The sequence below is a fragment of the Streptopelia decaocto genome, assembly GCF_964273445.1.
Source record: "Streptopelia decaocto genome assembly, chromosome: 18".
NCBI classification, from domain to species: Eukaryota; Metazoa; Chordata; class Aves; order Columbiformes; family Columbidae; genus Streptopelia; species Streptopelia decaocto.
Window position 1 is genome coordinate 650,001 of NC_138673.1, and position 24,954 is coordinate 674,954.

Genomic DNA, 24,954 nt, shown 5'->3' on the forward strand with positions numbered 1-24,954 from the left:
TCCACGGAGACCTGAAGACTTATCAAACACAAAACCTGCATATTTATATTTAAGGAGTGATAAAGTTTTCCGTGTTATACATATTTGTATGAAAATAAAATGGATGTCTCCTTGTAGCTTGGGTTCCAGCTGAGGCCTGGGGACATGGCATGAGAAAAGAGATGGGAAAGCTCAATGAGGGAGGACTCGCAGCATTCTAAAACTCATATATCTGATTAATCACCTTCTGCATCACACCCAGCGAAGTTCACATTGAGTTGTAGACACTCTAGGGTCCTTTCATACCGTTAAAGTGATGGGAAAAGGCGTTTGTGTTCCTGAGAACTGGGCTATAAGGGAGCAGCACTGAAGAGATCTCCATCAAACCAAAATGGGTTTTCGTTCATTCAGTCCAAAGGGAGAGTGCAAACTTTAATTAACTCAATAGCTGTTGAGAGCTTGGAGACCTGCAGATTAATGGTTCTGGCTGCAAAACTGCAGAGCATCAGCACTGCAGGCAGCCCTGCCGCGCCGCGGACGGGCAGGGAGCACCACGAGCTGCGCCAGGGACTCGCCCAGCCCGCGGGGATGCGGCTGTGCCGGGGAGCTCCTCACCGCGCCCATGGGAAATGCCAAAGCTTGGAAAAAGCATGAGCCCGAGCTGCCCCGTGCATGTCCCACAGTATCCTTCTCTCTGAATGGGAGAGGTGTGGAGGTGATGGGTGGACTGTCGCACCCGGAGAGTGGTGGTCAATGGCACAATGTCTGGATGGACACTGGTGACAAGTGGTGTCCCTCAGCGGTCCATACTGGGACCAGAACTGTTTAACATCTTCATCAGTGACACAGTGGGATCAAGGGCACGCTCAGCAAGTTTGCAGATGACACCAGGCTGAGTGGTGCAGGTGACACACCTGAGGGACGGGATCCATCCAGGGGGACAAGCTGGAGAAGTGGGTCCATGCGAACCCTATGAGGTTCAACAAGGCCAAGTGCAAGGTCCTGCACCTGGGTCTGGGCAACCCCTGGTATCGGTCCAGGCTGGGGATGAAGGGATGGGGAGCAGACCTGCGGAGAAGGACTTGGGGGCGCTGGGAGGTGAAAGACTGGACATGAGCCAGCAACGTGCACTTGCAGCCCTGAAGGCAAATGGTGCCCTGGGCTGCATCCCCAGCCCCGTGGGCAGCAGGTCAGGGAGGGGACTGTCCCCTGTGCCCCGCTCTGTGACACCCCCTGCAGTGCTGGTCCAGCTCTGGGTCCTCAGCACAGGACACACACAGACCTGCTGGAGAGGGGCCAGAGGAGCCCCAGGAATGACCCGAGGCTGGAACAGCTCTGCTGGGGACAGGTGAGAGAGCTGGGGGTTCAGCTGGAGAAGAGAAGCTCCGGGGAGACCTTAGTGTGGCCTTTTTGTACTTAAAAGGAAAGAAAGATGGAGACAGACTTTTGAGCAGGGCCTGTTGCGATAGGACAAGGGGTGATGGTTTTAAACTGAAGGAGAGAGATTCAGGCTGGACACAAGGAAGGAATTGTTGCCCTGTGGGTGGTGAGAGCCTGGCCCAGGTTGCCCAGAGAGGTGGTGGCTGAACCATCCCTGGAGACACCCCAGGCCAGGCTGGACGGGGTCTGAGCACCCTGAGCTGGTGAAGATGTCCCTGTCGTGGCAGGGGGGGACTGGGGAGCTGGGAAGGGCCCTTCAATCCAAACTATTCTACGACTCCCTGATTTTATGTTAAATGCTGCCATTTCCAGTGAGCTCACACGGAGCTGCAACATGGACTTTGGGAATAGGAAGAGAAATGCAGTGAGCTCTGGGGCTGTAGGCATCTCTGCTGGGAAGTGGCGGTACAAAGGGCATAAAACCTGCCTTTTTCCACATGTATAGTCAAGCTTTAGCTATGCAGTTTCAGTTTCACCCAGAAGCAGAAAAGCAGCCACACAGGGATGTCACTCAGGGACAACACCAGAACAAGCCTGCTCTGTGTCCATGGGAATGGAGAATCAGAACACAAGTCACTGACAACCTGAAATGTGCTTCTGCACATCAAGCACCTCTCCCTGCTGGCCTGTGGTGACAGAGCTGAGCTGGTGTAAAGTTATCTCTGACCAGATCAGGAGAACCCATGTCACCCAGTAGGTGCCAGTTTCTCCATTTAAGGCATGTGGATTCTTAGCATACAAAAACAATGGGCCTTTTCAGGATGTATCTTCACTGTGGGCTTTGTGAGCATCAGATGACAAATCCTGTGTGGATGCAGAACATCTAATGCTCAGCTGTCTTAACTCACAGTCCTTGTCCCAGATCCCGGATTCCCTTCCCCGGGAGCTGGACTGTTGGGATGGTCAGTGGCCCACTTGCTGCCAAAGGACACATATCGGATGGATCTCCTTCCTCTTTTTTCTAACACAACTACAGTACACCAAACTAGAAGCTAAAGTAAAAATGTCACGATGGATAGAGAGGTCCTCCCAAGTTAAAAGATGCAAAAAACTGAAGGAGTAACTGGAGATGTAGGTCTGTCTCAATGTGCATTATGATCTCCTCTTGCATCTCCTGGATTTTATAGAATTAGAGAATCATTTTGGTTGGAAGAGACCATCAAGATCACAGAGTCCAACCGTTAACCCAACTCTGGCACTGTCCCATGTCCTGAGAACCTCATGTCCGTCTGTCCAACCCTCCAGGGATGGTGACTCCAGCACTGCCCTGGGCAGCCTGTTCCAATGCCCCACAGCCCTTTGGGGAAGAAATTGTTCCCCAGATCCAACCTCAACCTTCCCTGGTGCAACTTGAGGCCGTTTCCTCTCATCATGTCATTTGCTATAATAGTTGGGAGAAGAGACCAACACCTTCCATAGTAAAACCTCCTTTCAGGTAGTTGTGGAGAGCTCAGAGGCAATTCTGCACAAAATATGAACCTGCCATGGTGCATTGGTTCCCACATGGTGCTCCTGTGCATGATCAAAAAGCAAAACATTCTGTCTTTTGTCAGGCCAGGGATGGCAACCTGGTATCATTTCAGTGGCACCAGCCCTTCATGTCCCCAGGCACAGCTGCTTCCCACCACAGACACCCAGGTCTGCACTGAGGACAAGGTGTCTTTTTCTTCACCCTCAGACTACATGCCCTTGGTTTGCCTATGGGATCTTAACTCTCATTTCCAAGCCCATCTTCTTGTGCAGAACCTCTTGCCAGGACGGGCAGGCTGAGCTGTGTTAGGTCTTAAAAAGGTCCCATGGGCCTGGAGGACATTGTCACACAGCCCAGGGCGGAGGCAGAGCCTGGACCTGGTGCAGACTCCGCTCAGGGTGTCCTGTCCCCGCAGCCCTGGGGAGGAGCCGCGAGCAGGGTGGCAGAGCAGGAGGGTGCAAGAAGGTGGATCTAGAGGTGGAACTTCGCTGCCGTCAGCCACAGGGGAACACGGCTGTCCTGGCGCTGTCTGCCAAGCACTGGCAGCGCTAAAGCAGAAGCTTCCGGGTGTGGAGAGGGACAGGAGGGGTGGGACACCCCAATGCATCTGGGGGCGCAGTGTGGTACAGGAAGAAAAGGGGGATGGGCATGAGAAGGCAGTTCAATACCACTCTCTTGCTGGGTCTTTTGTACAGCCTGAAGACAGAGGGCGTGCATACATATATTGCTAATAAAAGGCATTTCCTCTTTTCAACTCATTGCCTGGCCCCTTCAAACATAAGAACAGCTAAAATCAGACCAAGGGGCTATTCAGCCCAGCATTGCCTCTGCGGGAGCTGCTCGGGGAGCGGCATCTCACCCGGGAGATGCTCCACTCCCTGCAGCATCTCGGTGGCTGCGCTGGACTCTCTGCAGCAGTTCCCTGTCCTGCTGGAACTGAGGGGCCACAGCTGGACACAAGATTCCAGATGTGACACAATATTCCAATCTCTTATTAAAAAAAAAAAAAAATCCCCAAGCAAACGAACCACACGAAATACCAAATCCACAGCTCTCAACCTTTTCTTCCCCGCTCGCACAGCAGCCCCGGGGTCCCGCCTCCGCCGCCCCCGCTGTTCGCTGCGCACCCCGGGCCGGCGGGTGCCCGGAGCCGCCCCCACCCCCCCCGCCGCGCAGCCGAGCCGGCTGTCCCGCTGCCCCCGGCCGGGCCCCGCCCGCCGGACACCCCCGGCTGCACAAACCGGCGGGCGCGGCGATACCGGCCGCGGCCCCTCACCCGCACCAGGGCCCGGCCGGCGGGAGCCGCCGCTTCGCCTCCCCGCGGAGCTGAGGGGCCCGGCCCGGTCCGCTCCGGCAGGACCCGGGCCCGGCTCCCCGGCCCCACCGACCGCAGCTCCACCGGCCCGCCGGACCCCCACGGTCCCACAATGCCCCGCGCGCCCCTGCGCCTTTAAGGGGTGGTGGGCGGCACGAGCCGACCGAGGAGGACAAAGCCCGGCGCGCGGCCCCGCCGCAGTACCCGGATGGGCGGGGGCGCGACCCGATTGGCCGCCGCGGGAAAGGGGGCGGGCGGATAACGGAGCCACAAAATGGAGTCGCGCTCTCTGCTGCTTACATAACGCGACCTCTCACCTCGCGCGCGGTGCAAGCCAGCTTGCTGCGCCGGTGGGCGGGGCGACGCGGAGAGACTGGTGGGCTGTGCAGCCAATCCAGAGCCGGGAGCGCCGGTGTCCCGCCAGTGTGCTCTCAGGGCTGGGGCGACGGGGGCGGGCCTTGCGGGGCGGGAGGCAGGTTGGGGTGCGCGCGGCGAGGCTGGGCCCGCCGCCCGCGCGGGAGGGGGAGGGAAATCTCCCGCCATTTTTCAATCCTCCCGCCCGGGTCCCGCCGCCGCCGCCGGGGTCGTCACGCGGATCCGCCGGCTCGGGCCGCGCTCCCGCCATGGCGCCGCTGCTGGGCCGCAAGCCCTTCCCGCTGGCCAGGCCGCTGCCGCCGGGGGAGCCGGGGGAGCGGTTCGTCATCCCCCACACGCAGGAGGCCTTCCGCACCCGCGAGTATCCGCCCGGCCGGGGGCGCGGGGACACGGGGACGGGGCGGCGGGGAGGACGGGAGGGCTTCGGTGCCGCCGCTGTCACCCGGGCCGAGCGGCCCCGCCGCTGCTGGGCGCGGAACCGGCCTCGGGCGGCCCCGGGGCGGCCCAGCGCAGGGGGCCGGGGCGGAACAAAGCGGGAGCGGGGCCTGCGGGCGGGAGGGGCCCGGCCCGCGCTGCCCCGGGGCCGCTGGCGCCCGGACGAGTTTCCGGCGGTTCGCACGCGGGGCAGCGGGGCCGGGCGCTCGGAGGCGCCGCTAACGGGAAGGGCCGCCCGCGGGTCGGCGGGCCCGGCGGCGGGGCTGGCTAATGCGGTGAGCGCGGGAGCAGCGCCGGCGGCGCGGGGCGATCTTGGGCTGTGAACCGTGGGCAGGGGGCGGGATTGAGACTCGAGACTCCCGCAGGGAGGGGAATGGAGCGGTGACAGAGCAGCTCGCCTGTGGACAGCCCGGCTTTTCTGTCCGAATGGGAGTTTTGCATGAAAAACCGTATTTTTTGTGTGTGTTATTCTGCAAGAGTCAGCGTGTGGCGGTCTCCGAGCGGCAGGACGTGGGCAGGTGACTGTCACGGCCCGCGTGTCACGGCCCGCGTGTCACGGCCCGCGTGTCACGGCCCGCGTGTCACGGCCCGCGTGTCACAGCCGTGTGCAGCGGGGCAGTGCGGGGCAGTGCGGGGCAGTGCCGGGGCAGTGCAGGGGCAGTGCGGGGCAGTGCGGGGCAGTGCCGGGCAGTGCCGGGCAGTGCCGGGGCAGTGCGGGGGCAGTGCGGGGCAGTGCCGGGGCAGTGCCGGGGCAGTGCCGGGGCAGTGCCGGGGCAGTGCGGGGCAGTGCGGGGCAGTGCCGGGGCAGTGCCGGGGCAGTGCCGGGCAGTGCCGGGCAGTGCGGGGCAGTGCCGGGCAGTGCCGGGCAGTGCGGGGCAGTGCGGGGCTGTGCGGGGCAGTGCCGGGGCAGTGCCGGGGCAGTGCCGGGGCAGTGCCGGGGCAGTGCCGGGGCTGTGCCGGGGCAGTGCCGGGGCTGTGCCGGGGCAGTGCCGGGGCTGTGCGGGGCAGTGCCGGGGCTGTGCGGGGTAGTGCGGGGCAGTGCGGGGCAGTGCCGGGGCCGGGTGGGCCGGCGGGGTCAGGACCTGTGCGCCCTCACCTGCAAACTGCTGGTTTGTTGTCTGTGTTAAAAGGGTCAAAACCGCAAGAACTGAGGACGGGAAGTGAGGTGGGAACATACCTCAGAGATCTCGGTGGTGTGGAAGACAAAGGGACTCCGGACCTTGTACAGACCCCCGTACTGGAGAGGGTCTCGTTACCTCAGCGTGAGGAACACCCAGTGAAAGTCTCTAGGGAGGATTGGGCAGGTCTTGAAGAGGAAATGCCTGAGTGCAGATAGACATTGCTAATGCATTCAGCCCAATAAAGTGAGACTGGAGAGTGTGTATATACTTGCTTTTTAACAGTATTTTAAGTTGAAGCATCCAGTCTGTGACTCAAATACCTGCTCTTGTGGTGTGTGCAAACTGAAAGTAGCTCAGTCATCCGGCTGGTCTGATGAGGTGGAGACTTGTTGTCTCGCTTTCAGTATGAGGAACCCTCAGTGAACAAAAAGACAGAGTTTAATCCTAATTACTTCTTTTGTGAGAGAAGATGTGGCTCTTGTGGATCTGTGGGTAGCTGCAGGACATGTTTCTGCAGACACTTGGAGGGTATTAACATTAGAGGAATAGAGGATGGTTTCTTGACCTCAGAGGGGATGGTGGCAGCTGCAGGGTCAGAGGAAGCCAGTGCTGCGGTTCTGGACAGATGCTCTTCTCTTGCAGAAAGCGCTGCATGGGGCGCTGGGGACACGGACAGCCCGGCGTGTTCTAGAAGGTTCGTCTTGGCAGATAGAGGTCATGAAGCTAAAAGGAGAAACTAAGTGATGTTTGGTTTTTCTATCTTGCTTTGTTGACTGTAACAGGCAAAAAGTGGAACAGAAAATTGCAAATGAGTAAGTTGAAGGGATCTGTTACCTAAGGAAGACTTGGCGCTGTTTTTTTTGGTCACTTGTGTCTATCTCAGGCGGTGCAGAGGAATGGCTTTTGTGGGTGGCGTGGCCTGTGGAGGGGCTGTGCCGAGCGGTACCCAAGTTCCCTTGAAAAACTGTTGATCAGCTCTTCCCCAGGAGGGTGTGCAGGTTCTTGCCCTGCACAGCTACGAATGGGCTATTTGAAAGACTTAAAAAGTTGTGAAGAGTCTTTCAGTTTTCCTTGGCCAGGGTTTGCAGCTGTGGATGGGGCTGGTTGGGCTGACTGAGCTGTCTGCCCAGGGGCCGGGCAGCACTGGGCACGGGATGGGCTGCTCATTGGAGCTCAGGTCTTTATTTGGGTCTGACGTTTATTTGGAGCTTTATTTGGTGTCCTGTGACTGCCAGATCCCCCAAAAACCTTTTAAGAGAAGCCGTGCTGTGTAGAGCCCATTGTGTCCTGTCAAAGCTTTGGGCTCGCGATGCCTGACTGGGAGGGAGCGATGGGCATGGGCATCGCTGGGCACTCAGTTTGCAGCTCTGGGATCTGCTCTGAGCTGTGTGAGGTGTCATGCATGTAGAATCTCAGAATCATTTTGGTTGGAAAGCCCCTCAAGATCATTGAGTCCAACCATAACCTACCCCTGGCACTGCCCCATGTCCTGAGAACCTCATGTCCGTCTGTCCAGCCCTCCAGGGATGGTGACTCCAGCACTGCCCTGGGCAGCCTGTTCCAATGCCCCACAGCCCTTTGGGGAAGAAATTGTTCCCCAGATCCAACCTCAGCCTCCCCTGGTGCAACTTGAGGCCGTTTCCTCTGCTCCTGGCGCTTGTTCCTGGGGAGCAGAGCCCGACCCCCCTGGCTCCAAGCTCCTTTCAGGCAGTTCAGAGATCAGAAGGTCTCCCCTCAGCTCCTGTTCTCCAGCTGAACCCCCCAGGTCCCTCAGCCGCTCCATCACACTTGTGCTCCAGCCCCTCACCAGCTCTGTTCCCTTCTCTCATCTCGCTCCAGCACCTCAAGGCCTTTCTTGGTGTGAGGGGCCCAGAACTGCCCCAGGATTGGCGGTTTGGCCTCCCCAGGTCCCAGCACAGGGACGGTCACTGTGTCCTGCTGGCTACACCGGTGCTGGTACCAGCCAGGACACTTTTTGGCCACTTGGGCACACGCTGGTTCATTCAGCTGCTGTTGACCAGCACCCCCAGGTCCTTGTTTCATGGATGGTACAATCTTGTCTGGTTTATGTCACCTGTGCACCCGGTCTGTGGGACGTGCACTGGGCATTTGGTGTCTACCAAAAGCCAGGATGTGTTCCCTGCTGAGCGGCTCATTCTGCTCCAGCGCTGGAGCCGCTGCAGCTCAAGGGTGCTGGGTTTGGAGAGGTGAGCACCTCGTGCTGGCAGGGACGGCTGTTCCAGCCCAGGCTTTCCTTCAGCCGTCAGCCTGTGGTTGGGAAGCTGTGTTGTTTTCCTCCCAGATAAAAGCTTGCTGGCTGTTGGTGTTTTTGTACAGTAAGGAGCACGGAGTACAAGAGGAGTTAGCGTGCAGAGTGGAGGCTGTTCCCATCTTCACTGTGAGATGAGCCAGTCTAACTCTGGCTGAAAGATGGCAGCACCAAAGCACAGTCCTGTCATGCTCTACATCTATAAATATGAAATATAGAATTATTTTATATGTATTCTAAACACCCCTGAGGTGTTTAAAAGACATGTAGCTGAGGTTCTCAGGGACATGGGTCAGTGCCAGGGCTGGGTTATGGTTGGACTTGATGATCTTGAGAGTCTCTTCCAAACAAAATAATTCTATAATTTTACATATATATATATATATATGTATATATATGTGTGTGTGTGTGTAGTGCAACTTTTCCACCCACACAGGGACTAGTGTCTTATAAAGTACCCACCTTCCTGGTAAGTTTGCTTTCTTAGGTAATACAAGTGGAAACAATTAAGATACTCCAAAGCTATTTTGGAGTTGATAGTAATTGCTGGGAGAGCATCAGTAACCCAGGAAGAAGTAAATTTTGTATCTGCCTAATAGTCCTCTTATGCAGCGGTTACCTTGTTTACTTTTAAACATTTTTCTTTGAGTCCCTTGTTTCTAAAGTAGCTCTTTTGCCTTTCCCCATGAAGTGTTCTCAGCGCACGCAAACAGATGTGATGTATTAACTGTTACACAGTGGGTAGTCATCTGTTTACTTTAGCGTGTGTGTTACTCGTGGCTTTTGGGGGAATGTTCACAAGTAGCTGGTGTCCAGGGTTTTTTGTTTGTGATTGCGTTGGGAGTCGGCGGCAGCGGCAGCTCGGCTGTGCGGATGGTTGGTTATGGCGCGGCACTGCGCCCGCACTCGTGTCCTGGGTCAGACCCGCTCCACAGCCTGAAACGTGTTGGGTTTGTTTCCAGTCTGAGTGGGAAGGACAAATAGTGTCTGTGTAGTGGAAAGTTTGAGCTGTAGGAAGCTTTGCAAAAACATTCTCCTGTGTTTTGGCTGCGTGCTCACCCAGGGTGTCAGAGCAGGACCTGGTTTGGGTCTCCCGTAGGGCACTGGGGACGCAGCGGCCACGGGGGCAGCGTGCGCTGGGCTGACCCGCGACCGGGTTAAATTGCATTGCAGAGCTGAGCTGGACAGGGAAGCTGCTGTGCCTGCTGCTTTGAAATTCGGTGTTGAGCTGAAAAATAGGAGTCCTGATAGGGTGAGGTTGAGCTTGTTCTCATAAGTGTGTACGAGGAGGGGAGGGGAGAATGCTTGTGTTAGTATGGGAAGTGGTGTTTGCAAAAACCATGTCTTTCAATTATTTTTCAGCTGGAAATGAGCATTTGTTTGCTGTCCTTGCTGGAAGGAAAGGAATCTCCTCACAAGTCTAGAGAGAAGAAAGTTGCTGAATGTAGGAGGGAAGACTATAATTTTATTTCCTAGCTGTATCTCAAAGGCTTATGTATAGTTATGCTGTTGAAGGTTTATTCAGGTGATGTGCTGAACCCTAAGAAGGTGCCTTTTCTGTAGCACTCGTGTCACAGCTGCGAGTCCAGGATGACACGGGGGGACGTGCAGGGGACGAGGGGAGGGCGCGGGGCCGGGGCTCCTCAGGTTCCTCAAAGGGCTGAATTTGCTTTTGAATCTTCCTTCTGCGGGAAAGGCGGAGGAAGCAATAGTATTATGGTTGCAATTTAGTTGTTCTTAAAGTGGTTAATTGCTGTAAATATGAGGAAGACTCCTGGCTTCTTGCTTGAAGGCTCCTGCTTTCTTTATTTTTTTATTTCCCAGCTTGGCATTGCTACAAAATTTTGCTCCGCTAGCACTTGTGGTGTGGCCGATGTGCAGCTGAGCTCCTGCAGGCTGTGCCTGCCCCGCTGCCCTGGAGCTGCTGGTTTCCATGGGAACCTGAGCATCCCGGAGGCCTCAGGGAGGGTCAGAACAGGCCAGGAGGCTCCGGGCTGGGTGGGGTGAGGACTTGTCAGACCGCAGTTCATCCCCTCCCCAGGCTGGGGCACTGCGGGACTTCTCCGTGGCTTCAGGAGCTTTTCCAGGCAGCGGGATCCCTGGAGCCTGTTCCTGCGTCTGTCGTGGGGGCTGGAACGTACCTGTGTGTCAACACCCATGGTACAGCTGCTTTCTCATGGGGCTGTGAAGAAATGTCTGAGAAAACTGGCTTTCTTGGAGTTGTGTCTTGGCTTCCTAACAGGAATCTTAAAAAATAAGGTTAGTTGCACTAAAATTTCCTTGCAGCACAGAGTGGCTGTGGGTGCTGCGCTGCGGCTGCTGACTCGGCCTCGTGGGAGCGTGGAGCGATCTGCTCGTTCCCACCGAGATCGTCCCCGCGGTGCTGCCGCAGACGTGCTTTGTGCTTTGTGCTTTCCGCGCACTCGGGGAGCAGGGGAAGGTGCTTTTCTTGCCTCTGTTGTGTTTTCTCCACTTAAGTTACCACCGGTAAGCATATGGCAACTTGAGCAGGCTGCTACGGTGTGGCTTGGTGTGGATTTACACTGTGCCAGCTGCTCTGATAGTTGTGCCTGTATGTGTGCTGTCCGCAGAAAGTGTGAAGTAGCTTCTGCCTGTTTTTGGTGATGGGTAATCAGGGCTGAGGTGTGTGCAGCGCGGCCGGGGTGCTGCCAGAGGAGCGAACGCTGTGATTCACGGTGCTCCCCGCTCCAGCAGAGCTGCACCCTGAGGACGCGGTTGGTGAGAAGGGTCACGATGTGCTCACGCACACACTGCTCTGGCTGTACCCGCAGGAACGCGCCCTTTGGAGCGATTCCCGTCTCAAAGCTGCTGAGTTTTTTCCTCAGAAGATTTGGGGTGCTGGGTAGGCTGGTACTTTCTGTCTAGAATTTGTACACCACCCTAGGGCACTCGGAGTAGCAGTTCCCCAGCAGTTATTGTTGAGCATTCCACGGCATTCCCTGCAACAGCTCCTGCGTGTGCTTGTGATATTGTGAGTGGGATTTTCCAATGAATCGGGCTGGAAAAGCTGAAAAGTAGCTTAGCAATGCCACCAAACTGAACTGGCGGGGCTGCGGCTCCTGCCCGGTATGGAACAGAACGGGCTTTCCAGCCGCAGAAAGCTCCGGTGCACCCTGGCCTGAAAACTGCTGGCATTTAGTGCGGCATCGCCGCGGTGGACGCAGGGCTGTGCTGTGCCGTCGCCATCCTCAGCCTTCCCGCGCCCCAATAGTACAGTTTTAACTGAATTCGATTGTCTCGCGCTGCTGTGATGATGTTCTCCACCGCAAAAATCCTGTTTTCCTGAGCTGCCGCTTCTCCAGAGAGTATGAGGCGCGTTTGGAGAGGTACAGCGAGCGCATCTGGACGTGCAAAAGCACCGGGAGCAGCCAGCTGACCCACCAGGAGGCCTGGGAGGAGGAGCAGGAGGTGGCCGAGCTGTAAGTACCGGGGAGGGAGCCGGTGTGTGTCCCCAGGCTTTGGGTGCGTGTGGGTCAGAGATGGCTGCTTGATGAGGTGAGCTAATTAGCGTTTGTTTTACTGGCTGTAAGTAGATCTGGGGATTCTGGTGATGAAAGCAAATTAAGTCCAAATTTGATGCCATCACTACTGCAGTGGAGTGGTGCACTTACTCAGGGCTGTGTCTCAGTATTACTTGACCTAAAATGGTTCAGCATATGGTGCTTGGCATATTTTAAAGCACCTCGAGCAATGGGAATTTTTCAGAGGGAAAAAAATCTTGAAGGAGCTAAAGTGCAAATACAGTAAAAAGAGACCATTGAAGTGTTTCACATCGGCCAGGTCCACAGCTGTCATTATTTTTTCCACATCTGCATTGGAATCAGTTGTACTAAATAAGAAAGATTATTTTGAGGTGAGGTTTTGGGGATCACGTTGACTTGAATCAATAAAGACCAAAGGGAAACCAGCAAGCCATTCATTAATGCCATTCATTAATCTGCCAGCCCACGGGTGCCGGTGTCCCTGACCCCCCTGGCCCCATGTCCCATCTGAGACCATTGGGACAGGATTTTCCATAAAGGTGCAAGTCCTTGGCTCAAACACCTTTGTGATTACAAAATTATATGAATTATGCCAAACAAACGACGCGTTTCTCTGTCCTCTGAACTGGTGACCCTGGTTTAAACCAGAGAGATTGTCAGCAGCTCTACCTGAGAGGTGAAATTTGCTGCTGCCTCTGCCATGGAGCATTTCTGATTAACTGGCAATATCACAGGGCTAATAGCCTAAGGAGAAACTCACCGTCATTGAGGTTAATCACATCCTTAAAGGCAACAAATAAGGAACCTGTTTGCTCACGGTCCTGCTGTCTGTGGGGCTGGAGTTGTCTGTGGTTCCTCCCGCTGCTCTGGGTTGGGGGGCGGCTGCAGCGCCGTCCTGACTCACAAATCACTGCTCTAGCGTCACTTACTTTCGCTTAACACTGTTGGGTTGGTTGGCCACTTCTGAAGACGTTAAGAAATGTAAATGAAATAGAAATGGAAGTTTTCTCGAGCAATTTAGCTGTAGTAGCTCTGAATGTGGAAAAAAGACTCTGTGAAATGAGATTTTGGTTTTGTCTCTTTGAAATGGGATTAAAAGCTTCCTAGCTGGTTTCCTGGTGGCTTTATTACCTGACACTGGTCCAAATAAAAAAAGTTCATTAAAGGGATAAATTTGTTGGTGGCAGTTGCAGAACAGCAGACACAGCTGAGCGTTGTCAGCAAGGGATCCCTGAGCCTGGACAGCTAAACAGGGCTTGGAAAAATGGAACAGTTTGTTCCTCCTTGCGGTAACGTGGAGCTTCACTTTTGGCCAGAAAGCTTTATGCAATACATTTCATAGTGCTGCTGGCAGGTAACTGACCTGATTCTTGAGAAAGATAAAGTCAATCAGGCAAATTTGTAACAGTCCTTTCTCTTGGAATGAAAACGTTTGGAGATTGATGGTGGAACAGACAAAATGTTCCTCTCTGGGAAGTGAATGTGGTTGTGAAGCCTGTCTCTGTCTGCACTGTGCAGCACTCTGTTTGGAAGGAATGCTAAACGGCTATCGGCAGCGTGTTATTGTTGGAAACAAGCATTTAAACTAACAAGCCCCAGAATAATGATGTGGTCTTGAAATATATTTAACATCTACTAGGGAGGGAGCAATAACCAGCAGGAACGGGCTCCGCAGCACCGCTGGAACCCTCAGGATGCTCCTGCTGGGCAGGACAAGGACAATTTCACTGTCACGCCAATGACCTTGGTGGGTGCAAAACCCCGGCGTGTTTGCGTGTGAATGCGGCATCTGCCCCAACACTGTCCTGCTGTTAACGTCCGGAATTGCGACATGGGAGCTGCTTTGCATTTTGGCTTTTATTCCCTGAATAATGGAAGTTTCTTATGTGCTTGCTTAGCTTGAAGGAGGAGTTCCCCATCTGGTACGAGAAGCTGGTGCTGGAAATCGTGCACCACAACACCGTGTCTTTGGAGAAGCTGGTGGATGCAGCTTGGCTGGAGATCATGACCAAGTTTGCAGTGGGAGAAGAGTGTGACTTTGAGGTGAGGATCTGGGTTCCATTTTATCCCAGCGCTAATTGTGGATATCTGAGGGCAGGAGACGGGAAGGGTGTGTTACTCACTTGCGTTGTCAGAAAGTTGGTGAGAATTTCTATTGAATCCTGGTGGCAGCACCGGCGTCTGAACACGAGAAGCAGAAACACATGGGTGACCCATAGTGAGGGCAAGAGAGAGATGACTGACCCATGTTGGGGGAATAGATATATGTGTTATGCTGCTCAAATCCGGGGTGTCAGACTCATTTTTATCAGCCTTGAGATTGCCGAATGTAATTTTAGGACTGTGTAAATGTAGGAGTCATTACATTGGTACAGGCCTCAAATTACCTTCAGCCCTTTGAACACAACCCCGAGGCTGATGTCGCCCCCAGTGAAAAGGAGTTTGGCAGCCCTGGCTTAAATATTTGGTGGTCTGTGTATATATTTAAATATATTTAAAAATACATATTTTAATTAAAAGAAGTTAAAAAATTATAGTCTGCCATAGTCTTTTCATTTAACGTGTTCCCAGAAGGAACAGGGGTCTTAAACCAACGCAGCTTGAAGCCAGCTGCTTGTATACAAACTGCTGATGATGCTCAAATGATTAGAAAATTCCCTCCAAAACTGGGAATGATGGGGAAAACTCACACTTTTTAAAAAAAGAGGAAGGTTATGAAGTATTCTCTGTTAGCACGCTGCTCAGGATCCGTTGTCTCAGCTGGGGCTGCTGAGGAGGCACCTCGTGCACACACTGTGTCCTTGGGTTGAGAAAGCAGCGGGTTAAACACTGGAAACCTGGCACTTGTCTCTCAGTGATTTGTACAGAACTCCCAGGTAGGAGGGATAGTGAGAAATCCTGTAATTGTTTCATGAGAGGGACCATGAGCTTCTCTCAAGGAGGATGTGAATGAAACGTTTTGCCAAATTATGGTTTGTAGGTCGTCTTGGTTGTTTTTTTCCTCCCTCACGGTGTTAAAGCTCATTAATTCACGGTGTTAAAGCTCGTTAATTCACGGTGTTAAAGCTCGTTAATTCACGGTGTTAAAGCTCGTTAATTTGCGTGTCTGGCTCAGGTTCGGTTTTCACCCGTATTTCCGCGCAGGTTGGTAAGGAGAAAATGCTGCCCGTGAAAGTTGTGAAGATACATCCCCTGGAGAAAGTTGATGAAGAGATGTCGGAAAAGAAATCGGAGGGCGCCTGTGATTCCCCGTCCAGCGACAAGGAGAACTCGGGCCAGGGCACCCAGGACACCCAGAAGGACGGGACCCTGAAGGAGGATGACAACAGGAGGGAAAGTCTGAGTGAGTACTGAGACACCTGCAGTCAGTGTTTGAATGCAGGTGCTGGGGCTGGGCTGTGAGCGTTGGACGGGGCGTTTGAACAGCCTCATTTCCTGAAAATCCCGACATTGTCACTGCTGGGGACACGTCAGTGCTGATGGCTTTCAGCTGCCCTGGCCTGGTTTAAAGCAGAAAATGTGCAGTCGTACTGGGGTGTAATAGCAAAAGCTACGCCTGAAATGTAGAAGCTTTGAAAGTATAACAAGTGTTTGTAAAAAGAAGCAAGCGGGGTGCGAACAGCAGCGGGTCCTGCAGGATTGTTACGTTCTGCTGTGATGTTCATCCTCAGGATAAACAAGAAACATCTGTAGTTCTAAAGCCTCTTCTGTCACAGACAAGCTCTAGTTTTCTTTCGTGTCCCCAGTTGGCATAAGAAATAAATGATGTTTTTATTTTGGTTTATCCCCTTTCCAGTTGTCAAAGGCTGAGGAGAATGCAGATTATTCTTTTCCAAGGGTTCCAAATAACGCATGGGTGGCACTGTGCTCCCCTCTTCCACATCTGTTCCTCGCTGCCCGGGCTCACCAGGGATGTGCAGGGCTCTCCTTGACTCTGAGAAGGTGCTGGTGGAAGAGGGGAGGAAAAGTAGTTTTGCGTCCTGTGTAACTTCTTAGGAATGGAATTATGAGATTGTTCAAAAGAGATTTTGGTACTGGGAGATGTGATGAGCTGTTCCAGCTTCACTGAAGTGCTTTGTAAAACCAGAAGGAAAAGAAGAGTGTTGCAGGAACAATCTGGCCTTATGCTCATCCTCTGGAACAGCAGTGGCGCTGGGAGAGGGACCGATGCGTGCTTTTTACGTTGAATTAAGTGCTGGTTCTCAAACTACCTCATAAAAGGCAGGGCAGGTACCTTTTAATTTAAAACTACTCATTGGCCAAATGTACAGCCCACTCGGTAAAAGGTGAACATGGACATTTTCAAATCAGAGATGCTCCCAGAGTCATAACAAAAGCAGTGAGCACTTGTTCTTTTAACTCTTCTCCTTTTATGTGTTTATTTTGTTGCTGATGGTTTTATATTCTGGGCTATAGCAGGACGTAGGTTCATAGTGAACTCATTCCTTAATCTGTATTTCAGAATTCATTAAAAACACGACATAGCGTTTGTTCGTTTACGCAGCGTCCTACAGGAGCCGTGAGGACTCGGTTTGATGGGGCGGGTTCGGGCCCTGGGCTGCAGCTGCGGCAGCCCCTGCGCGCTCTCGGAGGCCCCGGGCCGTGCTGCGTTTGGCTTTTGCTTTCTAATAACCTGCATTGAGCAGCGGTCGTACGGGCGGGTCACTGCACAGGAGCAGTGACGGGCTCTGCGCGGGGCAGAGTGACGGGGCCTCTGCACTGGTGCTCGTGATGAACTTGCTGATCACGTTTGCGACAAAAGGAGCGGAGCAAGCGCTGCAGTCCCTCTGGTGAGCAGTCTGCTGTGCTTCAGGAGCTGAAAATACGGCTTTATGCCAGCTTTATCGCATCGTATGTGCAGTCTGGAGCGGGTTTGTGTTTTACATTGCTTAGGGAGCAAATTCTGGGGAATCCGCAGAAGTGAGAGGAAAGGGTGGTTTTTCCTGAGCGTGGATGGTGCGGGTTCTGCAGCTTGAGCTGCACTTGCAACTGAACTTTGGAAAATCCAAAGTAAGTGGTAACCAGCAGGAGGCGAGAGGATGTGGAGGCTTTACCAGGTTCCTCAGTGCAGTGTGAGTTGTATTACAGCAGAATGCGACAGCAAATGAAGCATGCTCTTTGTAAAACAGCTTCAGGAAGGGATGGATGGTGATTTCTCCCCGTCCCCACTGAGTATCCAGGTGCTGTTTGGTGCAATTCAGTGTAGTCATCCCTGTTTCTAGAATCCAGAAATGAAATCACGGAGGGAGCGGTCGCTTCCAGGCCTGTTGCTGAGGAGCTGTAACCGAATCCTTCAAAGTCAGAGCCAGAACTAAGCGGCACCTTGTTATTTCTTAAATATAAACCTGCCACGGACAGTGTTTGGCCACTTCAAAGGCCTCGCGGCAGATCTGTTACAGAGCTTGAGGTGTCTTGTGTGTGACTTCCATGGTGCTGTTGAGCAGAAAAACATCGCTCGGTGGTTTTGAACTAAGACCTTTCAATCACAAACGTGGAACCAAAGCGCAGAAGTTACGTCTCGCCCGACTTCCAGTGAGAGGGTTCGGCTGCGTTCACATGTACTGTCGCTGTGGTGACGTTCGGGGGTTATTTTAAAGAAAAGCTGTGTGGGGGGAGGCTGCACGTTGAGCTCCGAGCGCCCGTGACCTGTTCCCAGCGGGACGGCTGATTTTGGAAGGGGTGGAGGTGAGGGTACAACTTGATTTTGTACCACGTGAGCTCTAATCCTGCTGAAGCTTGTAACACTATAGGGCTTACAGTGTGACAGTGATACATATATATATGTTATTATTAAGTCTGACTTAGGTCTAGCATCTACTTGTATTCTGCCTATACTTAGGAGGTAATTACTCTCATCTAATGTGCCTTAGTGCTTTCTTTGAGTCAGAGCCACAAACATAAAAACATTTGGGAATTGCTTTCTTACATAAGCTTGGATTTTTGTCTTAAATTATTAGCGTTTGCAACCTGAACATAGAAATAGTAAACTCAACATCAGCTGGCAAGAAATGTGATGCCTTTGTGTTCTTTCAGCTCCATCTCTCCTGAGAATAAAGTCTGGTTGTGTGAGTGTGCTTAACATCTACAGCTAAACCAGCCCATACGCACAGGGCTTGTAACTGTAAAGCACTTAATGGCCACCAAAGTGATTTTAAAAGTTAATTAGAGTCAGTAATTCCTCACGTAGAATTATTCCAAATAGGGCACAGCAGAGAGAGCCCGGGCTCCCGGCGGCTTGGGAACCTGCTCCTCACCAGGAGGGTGTTCACAGGGTGTTCTCCCTGTGCAGCTGATTGTCTGGAGGAGGTGGGTTTGGCTGCTGCAGGTGTCACCTCCCGCCCCAGAGCTGTGCAGGGGCTCCCATTTGGGATTTCCTTGTGATGTTCTAGTTTAACCAAACGCTGTATAGATAGTGAAGGGTGGGGGACCCAGTCCAACCACCGTCTGGATTCTTTAACTCTTTTTTTGGCTAATCCTAAGACCCTTCCTGCCTTTCCTTTCTTCCCCAGACGATCGGGCGCGCAGGTCTCCTCGGAAACTTCCCACATCTCTGAAGAAGGAAGAGAGGAAGTGGGTTCCTCCTAAATTCCTGCCACACAAGTACGATGTCAAGCTGAAAAATGAAGATAAGGTGGGTTGTGCTCTCAGATCCTTTCTATCATAACGTGAATATGCAAGTTTAATTAAATAATCACTGAGTCACAGTGCTACGGTAGCTTTGGAGCTGTTGCTGTTGGCCGGCTGATCTCGGAGCAGACGGTTCAGTCGCGAGCGGCAGCGGCTGCTCCTGTTCTTTCATAGGGAACTGCGCTGGGAAGCTCGTTTGTGATCTGCTGATTTGCCAGGAGGGGCAGCGCTGACCTCCCTTAGTGGTAAAGCAGTGGATTTGGAAATCTGCAACATAAACTCACTTGTTAAACTTTTTTGACTGACTGAATCTCCTTGTGCATCTCAGTCTGCAAGTTCTGTTTGGTTTGAGTCTTTCCAAGAGTGCTTTGAAAGAGCAAAGAGTCTGGACAGAAAGCAGTACAAGGGTCCTTGCTCCTTGTAGCCAGGATGTGTATTTCTAGCGTGTTTAGAAGTGAAATGTTAACGGCCTGTCTGTCTGTTGTCCCCAAGATCATCAGCAACGTGCCGGCAGACAGCTTGGTGCGCACCGAGCGCCCTCCCAACAAGGAGATCCTGCGGTACTTCATCCGGCACAACGCGCTGCGGGCCGGCACCGGCGAGAATGCCCCCTGGGTGGTGGAGGACGAGCTGGTGAAGAAATACTCCCTCCCTAGTAAATTTAGTGACTTCTTGCTTGACCCACATAAGGTAAGAATTCATCCAGGTATCTCCTCTGCTTTCTCAGCTGTTCCCCCTTTTAAACCATCTGGGCAGAGCCCTCAGGGGGCCAGGTTTGGTGCTCAGAGACTTGCGGAGCGGGCAGTCCCACTCTTGGTGATGGACCTTTGGGAGGTGGCACAGCCGAAACGTTCATCTGCTTTGAAAATCTGAGGTGTAACTGCCTGTTCTTGATGTTTTTTCCAATAGTTTACATGACTTGTGTACAAGTCAAGACTGATTTCCAGGTGTAAGGCAAACAGAACAGCTCCAGTCCTTACCCGGTAGTGTCAGTTACTGGACCATTTTCATGGTTCCAGTGCAACAGCTGGATATGTTTGACTTGTGATTCTTGGTCTTGTGTGGTGCTGCATTGAGTGGTGCCAGATACCACAAGTTTCATATTGAAGAAGTAGCAGCGATGGGTTTTTTTCCAGCCCTTTGTGATAACCAGCCAAGTGTACTATTAACCAAGTAAATGCCTTACAGTGAAATTTTCTGGTTTTCAATCCATCTTTGCATGTAGAAAACACTATTTTAATTTAGTAAACTGACTTTTTCCTGGACTCAGTCTTTGTCAGGTGTTGTTCTAGAGCTGCTGGAGAAACACTTGCGTGTCAAGGTCTAAGGCAAGGCGGCAATAAACTGTGGCAGACGCTCCCTATTACCCCCTTTACCTCCCACCACGCCTTCCTTTAGATCGGAAAGGTGATAAGAAAGATAAGGGGAAAGGAAGAGAGACTTCAAGTTGGAGAGTTTTACGGGGTTTTACTAATGCCACTAATAAATAGAGAATAAATATACAAAATACACAAAACCAATGTGGAGTGCTGGATGTGGAGGTGGCGTCACTCCAGCGGTGGAGCTGGGGGTGCGGAGCTGGCGGCTCCAGCAGCTGCAGCGCCTGAGGCCTGTGGGTCACAGACAGACAGACAGGGGCCTCTCTGGATGCCGGCCATGGTTGAAGAGAGCGTGACCCTGTGATCACCCTCTTATATAGGGGGTATGGCGATTATGGGATGCAGTACTTCCGCTGGTCAGTTCTAGTCACCTGTTCATCCGCCCCTCCTCAAACACGCCTCTCACAGCAGAACGTGGGAAAACTTACCAGTCTTTCTTGGCTGCCATAGTAATAAATCTAAACACGAGCTTCTTCAGCATCCCGTTGGTCTATTATCAGCACCGAGTGCAGCATCCGAGGAAGAATATGCAGCTAAAACTCAGAAAAGTGCAGCCACCTAGAAGAACTGAGCTGAAAGAAACATCACTAAATGAGAACCGGTCTTGTTTTTAACAAAACCAGGACGTTGCCGTAGCCCTTTTTCTATCAGGAGAACACCCGTTTCTAGTGAGCTATGGGGGCTGTTCTGGGCACCTGTAGATCTGCATAAAGGGAAAAATAAATTCCATGTTTACCCTTGCTGTAGCATTTGGGGTCAGTGCCCTAATAGAAATTAAAGTGGACAAATATCCAGTGCCCTGCCGGACAGAGGTGCCTTTAGAATAAGAAAAACCACATAAGCGTAACATCTTTGGTTTGCCTTACAGGAGGCCTGAGCTTTGTGTTTGGGGTGGTATATTTGCCATCTGGCGTAGAGGTTGAATTTATGTGGAGTTTTTAAATACTGCAAAGTGGCTGGAGAATTTATTAATCCAGAATGAGTGTTCTGACAAGAGACAGTTGAATACAAAGCAGAAATTTTAGATGTAATGTTGTTGAATTCTATCAGTGCTGGATGCTTTCAGCTTCAGGAATGCTCTTCAGTGGGGGTTTTAACACAGAGGTTTTGTAGAATGAAGTTGTGCAGACGCTGGATTTGGTGCTTGAAAATCTTCAGTACCGATGGGCTAATGAAGGCTCTTAAAGCTTTCAAGAGCCAGAAAATCTGAATATTCCCATGCAGTTTTAACTTGATCACATTTGTGTACGTCTGTTCTTAAATAACGCTTGTGCCTTTTGCTATGCTTGCTGCTCTGGAATTGATTCCTAAGCAATCGCAGATTTTCAGCCCGTTTTCTGGTAATTTTATCCATAATCTGAAGGTTATACCTTTGTGTTCTATTTTTCACTTCTTGAAATGAGTTAGTGTTCTGGGTGCATCCCGAACCTGAGCTGGAGATGCTGAGACAGTCCTGAGGTCGGTCTCTTTGGCTCTGGGTTGCACTGGTCGGTGCCAAAGGTGCCGTCAAGGAGCTTTAAACCACGTATATCAGGTATCCGGTGACGCTGCTTCAGAACCGAATCCTCTCACCTTCGTTCCAGCCGCTTTCGGGCAGTTCAGGGACCGTCTCTGGGCCCGTCACCCACCATTTCTGTGCTCCAGCAGCTTTCGCCGGGTGCGACAGAACCCAACACGACTCGCTAAGAAACCTCTGAGCGGAGGAGTGGATTTTAGAATTAATGTCAGTGTTTTCCAGGCAATCCCCCTCCCTACAACCTTTTCAGTAGAAACAAAGCAGTTTCATGTAATGTAGTAGGAAACGTGTACAAATTCTTTGTAGTGTTTCATTTTATAAAGTGAAATGTGAAGTTTCAGGAATGGGCTGACGACCTCCTGCCCAACGCAGTGAGTACAGTGCAGCACACTGGACGCCACTGCAGAAGCTGGTTACCCTTGATGTATTGAGTACTCCATGTTCATTGGAAAAATACATTAAACATGGGCAAAAGTAATTGACAGAAAAGGATCTAGATAGTGTTTTACCTTTAAATATTAATCTGATTCTTTTTTTAATTTTAGTATATGACTCTCAACCCCTCAACCAAGAGGAAGAGCTCTCGGTCACCGGACAGAAAACCGCCCAAGAAACCCAAAGCTGACGGGTCATCCCTGAGCCAGCCCCTGAGCCCCACGCTCTGGTGCCACGTGCACTTGGAGAAGTCGATTATTTGTTCTCCGCTGAAGGTGAAAAACTCGAAGAACTCCAAAAGTCCTAAAGAGGAGCTGGAAGAGGTGATGAAAATTGTGTCACCTGCTAAACTTGGTTCCAACTTTCACATTCCAAAGAGGAGCCGGCTGGGGAAGGGCAGCAACAAATCCTTGGACAAAAAGCAAAGAGGCAAAAGGGTTCTGAACGGGCAGAAGTCATCGGGGAAATCGAAGTCTCCTAGGAAAGGCTTGAAGACCCCGAAGATGAAAATGAAACAGATGACACTACTGGACATGGCCAAAGGTACCACTAAGGTGTCCAGGACTCCCAGGAATTCGGGAGGCACCCCCAGGTCTTCCAGCAAACCCCAGAAGCATCTTCCTCCTGCTGCACTCCATCTCATCGCCTATTACAAAGAAAACAAAGACCGGGAGGACAAAAAAAGTGCTCTATCCTGCATCATCTCCAAAACAGCCCGGCTGCTCTCCAACGAGGATCGAGCCCGTCTCCCCGAGGACTTGCGGGGGTTGGTACAGAAACGCTATGAACTCCTCGAGCACAGGAAGAAATGGGCAACGATGACAGAGGAGCAGCGGAAGGAGTACATGAAGAAGAAAAGGGAGAAGCTGAAAGAGAAACTGAAGGAGAGAGCCAAGGAGCGGAAGGAGAAGGAGATGAAGGAAAAACTGGAAAAACAGAAAAGATACGAGGACCAAGATCTTAAAGGGAAGGCCTTGCCTACGTTTAAACTGGTCGATACTCCAGAAGGACTCCCCAACACGCTCTTTGGGGACGTCGCCATGGTGGTGGAGTTTCTGAGCTGCTACTCAGGGTTGTTGATGCCAGATGCTCAATATCCCATCACGGCCGTTTCCCTGATGGAAGCGCTTTGTGCGGAAAAGGGAGGGTTCCTCTATTTGAACCGAGTGCTGGTCATTCTCTTGCAGACCCTGCTGCAGGATGAAATTGCTGAGGATTATGCTGAGCTGGGAATGAAGCTTTCTGAAATACCACTTACCCTGCATTCTGCGTCCGAGCTGGTTCGCCTGTGCCTGCGCAAGTCCGACGTGCAGGAGGAAAGCGAGGTCTCGGATAACGTAGACGAAAGCAAGGATTCGGCAGCTTTCGAGGATAACGAGGTACAGGATGAGTTTTTGGAGAAACTGGAGACGTCGGAGTTCTTCGAGCTGACTCCTGAGGAGAAGTTACGGATCCTCGGGGCGCTGTGCCACCGGATCCTGATGACGTACTCGGTGCAGGACCACGTGGAGGCCAAGCAGCAGACGTCGGTGGAGCTGTGGAAGGAGCGCCTGGCCATCCTGAAGGAGGAGAACGACAAGAAGAGAGCGGAAAAACAGAAACGAAAAGAAATGGTGGCCAAGAACAAGGAGAACGGGAAAGATGAGAATATGATGGGAAGAAACGAGAAGAAAAAAAATGAGGTGATGAAAATGGAGCATCGAGTAGAAATAGAAGCTGATGATATGATCAGTGCTGTGAAGAGCAGGCGCCTGCTTGCCATCCAAGCCAAGAAAGAGAGGGAGCGACAAGAAATACAAATGAGAGGTAAGCAAAGCAGCAGCAGACTAGAGCGTTTGTGTGTTGTGGAGTGGTGTGAGGTAATGGCAGAATTCACAGCCTATTTTCAAAAGCATTACCTGGTTTTAAGGGATTTACTCACTGCAGTGTAACTCATCTGCTGTGGTTCCTATGACAGCCCCAGGTCTGTAATGTTAAGAGAAAGCAGTAACTGCTGCTAGTTTTTTGTCTCTGAGCATCTTTTGTTCAGTACCTTCCTAACCCTGTCAGGCCCAGGAAGGCTGGAGAACAGAAAATCTGTTTTTTGGGGCAGAAAACAAACAAACAAAAAGGTGTTTGTGTATGTCCATGTTTGAATTCATATTGCTTGCTTCCCATGCAACAAACCCCAACATTTTGGGCACCCAGGGCTGTGTTTCAGTCTCCAGCAGTGGCTCCAGGTGTAAAGGTACGTTCAGAGCACCGCAGAGCTCGGTCGGTGCTGGTGGTGGTTGGGGCAGTGGGGTCAGCAGCTCAGAGCTGAGCTGATCAGGACGTCCGGCCTGGTTGGGTTGGGGTGCGGAAGCAGCTCTGGTAGCCGCGGGGAGAGCGTGTCCGTGTGCCGCTGCGCGGCCTCTCTGCGGGTTGGCAGCAGAACGGCTCGCACACCACGCCAGGTGCATGTGTTTAATAGTATTATGTCTCTGAGGGAAGTAAAGGAGTAGTTGCTGACAAAACACCTATTTGTGCAGTAGTTCATATATATATATATATGCACACACAATATTGTATTAATACGTATATTATACGAACCATTGTGCAATAGGCGTTTTGTCAGCAACTACTCTTTTACACATGTATCTCTCTATAGATCTGTCTCGCAGTCAGAGGTTTCTTTTCACCACTCTGGTAACAGCTGTGACACCAGGAGCACTCACCTCTTTCAGCTTAAACCTATCAGGGTTGCAGCCAGTGCTACCAAGCTCCAAAAAGAACCCAGTGCAAAGAACCATAAATGGTTTTTTTGTTGTTCTTTCTTAAAAAAAAATCAGTACAGAACTTCCTGTTGAGATAATGTCATTAATATCTGTATTTTCTCGACAGTAAAAGTCGAGTCACTTCCATTTCCACGTTACTGCAGCAGTTACTGGGTGTTCTTCGCCGTGTCGCTCTGTGAAGCGGCAGCTCCATACGGGCTGGAGGAGGACGTGGAGCTGCGCGGTGATGCGGTGATGGCGCCCGCTGGAGACGAGCGTGCCAGCCGGGGGCAGCTTGGTGTCACACGTGCAGATGAGCTGTGGGGACGAACCCCTTGCTTTGGTTTCTTTGTT

The 24,954-nt window shown here is 52.1% G+C and overlaps 2 protein-coding genes across 2 annotated transcripts in view; one reads left to right on the forward strand and one right to left on the reverse strand.

Moving 5' to 3' along the window:
• LOC309447861 (fibrinogen-like protein 1-like protein) overlaps window positions 1-4,748 on the reverse strand; it is a gene marked incomplete at its 5' end in the record, with an annotated part of 14,863 nt that extends 10,115 nt beyond the window's left edge. Inside the window, one exon of the mRNA XM_082068888.1 lies at window positions 4,523-4,748. Coding sequence (XP_081925014.1) covers window positions 4,523-4,748 — 226 coding nt within the window. The remainder of the gene's footprint in view (window positions 1-4,522) is intronic.
• A 60-nt stretch (window positions 4,749-4,808) lies between these two features.
• BAZ1B (bromodomain adjacent to zinc finger domain 1B) overlaps window positions 4,809-24,954 on the forward strand; it is a 50,297-nt gene continuing 30,151 nt past the window's right edge. Inside the window, exons 1-7 of the mRNA XM_082068887.1 lie at window positions 4,809-4,941; window positions 11,729-11,845; window positions 13,807-13,951; window positions 15,053-15,251; window positions 18,418-18,539; window positions 19,028-19,225; window positions 21,976-23,671. Of these exons, the coding sequence (XP_081925013.1) occupies window positions 4,829-4,941; window positions 11,729-11,845; window positions 13,807-13,951; window positions 15,053-15,251; window positions 18,418-18,539; window positions 19,028-19,225; window positions 21,976-23,671 (2,590 nt within the window). The 5' untranslated portion in view covers window positions 4,809-4,828. The remainder of the gene's footprint in view (window positions 4,942-11,728; window positions 11,846-13,806; window positions 13,952-15,052; window positions 15,252-18,417; window positions 18,540-19,027; window positions 19,226-21,975; window positions 23,672-24,954) is intronic.